The sequence below is a fragment of the Nicotiana tabacum genome, chromosome 12, assembly GCF_000715075.1.
Source record: "Nicotiana tabacum cultivar K326 chromosome 12, ASM71507v2, whole genome shotgun sequence".
NCBI lineage: Eukaryota > Viridiplantae > Streptophyta > Magnoliopsida > Solanales > Solanaceae > Nicotiana > Nicotiana tabacum.
Window position 1 is genome coordinate 15,085,441 of NC_134091.1, and position 6,148 is coordinate 15,091,588.

Here is a 6,148-nt window from a genome sequence, read left to right on the forward strand (position 1 = left end):
GGAGGCATGAGTGATTGTGAGGTATGCCCGAGTGGTACGAGTGACTTCGAGGTTTGCTCGAGGGGATGTATATAAGTGATGTTCTGCCCGAGGGGCTGTTTATGATTTTATCACTAAGTTGCATCGCATTGGCATGCACACATGACATACATGCATAGAGATGTATTTTCTCGTGATGTACTAAATCACATCATTCATGATTTCTCACAAATTTTGACAGATGGGCATAGTGATACATTTGTTTTACACGGGTTATCCGGAAGAAAAATGAAATATATTATTTATTATTGAAAATATTTTTGGAGAAATTATTGTTTTTAAACTATTCATATTATAGGCAACTTCGGCAAACGATTTGGGTTTTCACTGATGTATTTGAAAGAAAGAACTATTATTTTTGAAATCATTATTTGGCTGAGTATTTTATCCCTGAGTTACTTCTGGTTTTTTTTGCTTTATGTTGTCATGGATTGTTGTGGACTATTGGTATTGGACCCGACCTTGGTGAAAACTCGTCACTACTTTCAACCTACGGCTAGGTTTGTTACTTACTCAGTACATGAGGTCGGTTGTACTGATACTACACTTATGCACATTGCATGCAGATGTTGGTTGTTGTTGTTGCTGTGCTCGATGGTTGCGGGATTTGAAGATGTACCTGCGTTCCTGCTGTAGCTGCCTCTTGTTCAGGGTAGCCTTAGATTTATAAAAGCTCTGTTTATGTATTATTCAAACAGACTATGTATTTATTTCATTTCAATCTTAGAAACTCATGATTTGTACTACCAGTTCTTGGGGATTGTATAAGATTAGGATCTTTATTCACTTAAATTGCTTTAATAATTATTATTGAAATTTGTTAGTTGAAAATTGGCTTACCTAACGGGATGGGTTAAGTGTCATCACGACTAGTTGAATTTTGGGTTGTGACAACATGTTTACCCAAAATTTATATTGAAAATCTACTTCACAATACTTGATATTTTGATAATTGAGTGATAAAAAAGAAGAGAGATGACATCTCAACTAACTAACCATGAGGAAAACTAATTTCAGTATATGATCTTAATTTAATACAAGAACATAACAATGTTGATAGATATTGTCTTGTCATTATTAAGAGTACCGAATTGTCAATAACAAGCAGCACGTATCGTGGACTAAATCGTAGTACTAGCATTTTGTCTTGGATTGTGCACATGTTCATGTTTTTTGCTAGTTTTCTTACGAGACTCATCACATTAACTAGATCCACATCTAGGATCTTCAGTAAATAGATCAGTACATGTGATATATATGCGTATAAATATTTTTTTATTATATAGTTCAAACGGTAAATAATGAATTCTGTTAAACTCTAACTATCCTAAATCAGCCTCTACATTGAAGAAATCAAAGATCGTCCATGTTCGGGACTCATTTGCTCATACTAGGAGATTATGCCCTGCCAAATGGTGATTCTGGTAGTGAGAAAGTAACAACATAGATATGTTTACGAAGTCAAGAGCCACTCATCTGAGCAGCGGATTCGAATTCTGCTATGCCGGTGCTCAAAGCAAGGACGCAACGACTGCGTAAATCTTTATTTAATAAAAAAAAGAAAGGAAGACTTTTGAATCTTGTGATATAAAACAAGCTATAAATACTTGTGCAGCTGTAAATTATTTCATCAAAAGTAAAATTAAATTTTTTAAAATTAAGTTATTTCTAAATAAAAAAGTATTTATTTCTTTTTTGGACAGACTAAAAAGGAAAGTATGACACATAAATTGGGACGAAGTAGCAAATTCCTAACTTAATTTCTAGACAAATGCAAAATTAATTCTGAAAAAAGGAATTATTCATCTAATGATCCAGCTTACAATATTAAAACTTATACAGGAATATGGATATTTTTCACCAGTTTTCAGTGATTGACAATAACCACTCCCCTAACTCATAAATAAAACAACATTAAAAATAAAAATAAAAAGACAAATATTGTCTATACAAAAAAAAAATGGAATTAATGACTAAACATCAAAATTATCATGATTTGCGTGATAATCCAAAGCCATTAGCCAATGCATGAACTGCAGGATTAAAAGCCAATTGTCCCAAAATCCCTTGTTTATATGGCAAGAAAGTTCTCTTTTTCAAATCAGATGAAACTGCTCTATTCACTGTATAATGCAATTCATGAGCTGAAACTTGTCCTTTTTTCCTTCTTGTTGTAACAATAGCTTTAGATGAAGAAGAAATAGGACTATCATTTCCCTTAAAACTTGAGTTTTTTCCTGCTTTATAAGCTGCAGTATATTTCTTTAGTGGATCTTTATCTGATGCTCTTCCTTCTGATGCACTCCTAAATAAGAAAAAATCTTTAAATCTCCATTTTCTGCTTCCTTTATTAGAAAATGATGAAGTCAAAGCTGAACACGCAGAATTAGATCTTCGCTTTCTTTCTTCTTCTTCCTCTTCTTCTTCTTGTTCTTCCCATTGATATTGAGAAATTCTCATAGGAGAAAGTGATCTTGTTTCTCTTCTACTTGAAGAAGATGACATACTCCCATTTGATGAAACTCTCTGTTTTGCCCTACTTTCCCTTTCTGTTGTACTACTTTTTCTTGTATTTTTTTCAGCAGAAATAACAAAAGGGTGTTCAGTTTCTTGTTTTTTGTTTCTTGTTTGAGTTTGTGAAATATGGGATGGTTTTAAAGGCTTGATCATACCACCAACAAACAATTCTTCAGCTGAAACAGAACTTTTTTCCAATTCTTGACTAATATCAAAAGCAAAGTCATCTCCACTAACATGGCTGGAAATTTCAACATTATTATCAGCTAAGAACAAACTGTTGAATTCACGATAAAATTGAGAGAGATGAGAAGGACTAGGAGGAGCACTAAAGTAATAATCACCATTGAAGGGTTTTGGTGTAGAAGGTGGACTAGTAAATGGTGATGATCTTGCACTGAACTCGAAATTATCCATTTCATTATAGGGTATCGCTACTTCCATTTTTCTTTTGCTGGTTTCTGTTAAATGAAAGCTTAGCAGAAACAGAAGAAAATGGTGTTTTTAAGATGTTTATATAAGGAAAGGGAGAAGCCAAGATTTTGTAAAGAGCAAAGGAAGGAGGAGAGCTAAATATTATTGACTTATGTGGGGCTATGAGTTTAAATTCTAATTAAGCAAGCCGCCTTTTATTACCTTTCTATAAAAAAAAATTGTCATGGTTTTTTATGGACAAATGACATATTGATTTTGGACACAATGTATATAATGACCCACAATTATATAAATTTTGGATTGTCCTTCAAGTAAAAGTTAAAGATATTTGGAAAATGACATGAAGAATTACAAGTGTAATGTAATTGAAGAGGGTAGAGTCATGCGTAATGAGCTTCATCATCTTAGGTTGATCATTTACATATATTTTGTAATTGCAAATAAAGCCCCTCTAGTTTCCAAAATTATATATACATCCTTGTGGATATTTCGTAAGGCGTTTGGATATAAATTTTGTTGAAACTTAAAAATACGTATTTTTGAAGTTATGTTGAATAATAGTTTTGCAAGTTGAAATTTTGTGAGTGGAAAAAAATTTTCCATCCAAAAACTAGTCCAAACTAGTTCTGCGAACTTAAAAAAATTTCTTTAATTATTTTTCAAAAATTGATGAAGTTCCATGAACAAACATTGTTTGCAAAGAAAAAAAAATGTGTCCAAAAAGGGAGCTTCATATTGCATGAAGTAATTTTTTTTAAAAAAAGGTAGATTGATACATAAGGCATCTTGTATTTATGCGGGATCTGAGGAAGGACCGCATCCTAAGAGATATGATGTAAATAATCTATCATAATACAAGTATTAGTGGTATTCATTATTAAAAAAATTTATCGTTGCTCCAAGTATCTCCTTCTCGTATGAAATATCAATATGAAGTCATTGATTTCTGGCCAAGTAATCTGTTTCTAGAAAAAACAAAGAGTTAAAGAAGTGTGAAAGGAAAATAGTATTCCTAGAGGACCTAGACATTAATGAAGAACATTCTATTCTTTTCTTTTTCTTAAACGTTATTTCCAAGAAAAATTAGTGCCTTCTTGATTATTTAAAGTGACAATTATTTTTCGAATTTATTTTTTTGCTAAAGCAACAGATGAAAAGGATCGGAAGGAGTATGATGTTCCACAAAGAAGGGGATTGAAATTGTGTATTTTTAAGAAATCGAAGGGGAAGTTATGTGAATTTTGCAGATAAGAGGTAGTTTGTACTAAAATAAATGGAGTTTGGGGTTCTAGTAATCTAGAACATTTCGAACATTGTAGTAGGTCGGATGATGTGAAGACAAATCGTAAGTAAGATTATTAATAGAATAATAAGAGATAGGATTTTCATTATATTTTATAAAATAAACGTGGGAAGCAAGATTATTAGTTGTAATAAGAATAGGAAAGAGAGGCTTTAATATTACTGCTTCTTAGTCATGAATAAAAAGGTATTCTGCCTTTTAGACAATCATGGCTCTCTTTTGACTATATGTTATTTTGGTTGAAGATTTGCAAACAAATGGAAAGCTGAATCACTATTCGAATAATTAGTCAAATATGTTGCTTTTATTAAATTTGGAATAAATTTTATGGGTGATCGTTCAACTTTGTGTTCATCATGCAATAGTTATTTTTTTTCTTTTTGTTACATAAAAATCATTCAACTTTGTGTTCATTATCCAAAAGTCATTTTTCTTTCATTTGTTACACAAAAATTATTTTGCTTTACTCTATTTATCACAAAAGTTACATTGGCCAAATTTTATAATACTTTTTATTTGAAAAGTCTATTATGTCCTTGACATTATAAATCCTCTCATTTATGTAATACCTTCTATGTGGAGTACATACTATATAATATATTTTTATATAGGTATTTTACTTATAATTAAAATAAATTTAAATTATTTTATTTATTATTTTTATAATATATCAATACATTTTATTTTTTTACGGCACTCAATTTATTTAATCATATTTAAACATGAACATATTTTAAATATAAAAATGATAAAAAATATTTATTTTTTAAATAATAAAAATAGATTTGTTACACAAAGTGATTATTGTGATAACTAGAGTATAGTAAAATAATTTTTGTGTAACAAAAGAAAGAGAAGTGAATTTTGGGTAATGAACACAAAGTTGAATGACTTTTACGTAACAAAAGAAAGAAAAATGACTTTTGAGCAATGAACACAAAGTTGAATGACCTCCCATGAAATTTACTCTTAAACCTCTAACCATGATTATGAAAATTAGCGTGAAATAACTACGAAACTAATTAGAGAAGTTAATTACTCCATTCGTTCACTTTTACTTATCTAGTATTATAAGAATAGATTTTTATTTTTCCTTGTCACTTTTAGCATATCAAGAGAAGACAATTTCTTTTTTCATATTATACCCACGGTATTAATTACCCATTTTAAGTTATTTTCTCAAATCCATTAAAAATATACATCAATTAATATGGATATCATGGTAAACAATACACTTTATTTATTATTTCTTAAGGGGTATAAAATGTCCATAGCGGACAAGTAAAAATGAAGAGAGAGAGTACCAAAAGTCAAACTAATTCTAGATTGAAATTCCTAATTTTCTCTTCAACCATCCTTACCAGCTCACCTACAAGACAAAATATCCCTTCTAAAATGTGTATTTTCTCATTTATCCATTCGCTATTCTTGGAAATATACGACCCCTACAGCTGTTATTTTACTTTTACATTTAATTAAATGTCCAAAATGTGTGGTTTAATATGAGGTTGTTAATGACTAATTGATAACTTCTAGATATGCTTTATGGTTAGTAGTATGAGATTTGTTGGCTCAAGTCACAATATTGACTAAAAAATAAAAAATAAAAAAGCTATAATATTGACTGGTTTTGAGGCTGGCAAATTATATAGCCCCAGATGGACCCCAAAATATAACCTACTACAATCCGTTTTCATACTTAACGTGTTTGGCCAAACTTCTAAAATTAAACTTATTTTGAGAAGTGCTTTTTATAAAAATACTTTTCAAAAAAATATTTTTGATGAGAAGCAATTTGCGTTTGACTAATTAATTTGAAAAGTACTTTAGAGAAATAATTAGTATTTGGCCAAA

The 6,148-nt window shown here is 30.2% G+C and overlaps 1 protein-coding gene across 1 annotated transcript; it reads right to left on the reverse strand.

Moving 5' to 3' along the window:
• Positions 1–1,818: 1,818 nt before the first annotated feature.
• LOC107759751 (uncharacterized) lies at positions 1,819–3,162 on the reverse strand. Its single transcript, XM_016577750.2, has one exon. The coding sequence runs from the start codon at positions 2,998–3,000 to the stop codon at positions 2,029–2,031; it is 972 nt and encodes a 323-aa protein (XP_016433236.1). The 5' UTR covers positions 3,001–3,162; the 3' UTR covers positions 1,819–2,028.
• Positions 3,163–6,148: the final 2,986 nt, after the last annotated feature.

Coding starts and splice junctions, on each gene's coding strand:
- LOC107759751 (XM_016577750.2), bottom strand. CDS start 3,000: ATGGAAGTAGCGATACCCTATAATGAAATGGATAATTTCGAGTTCAGT.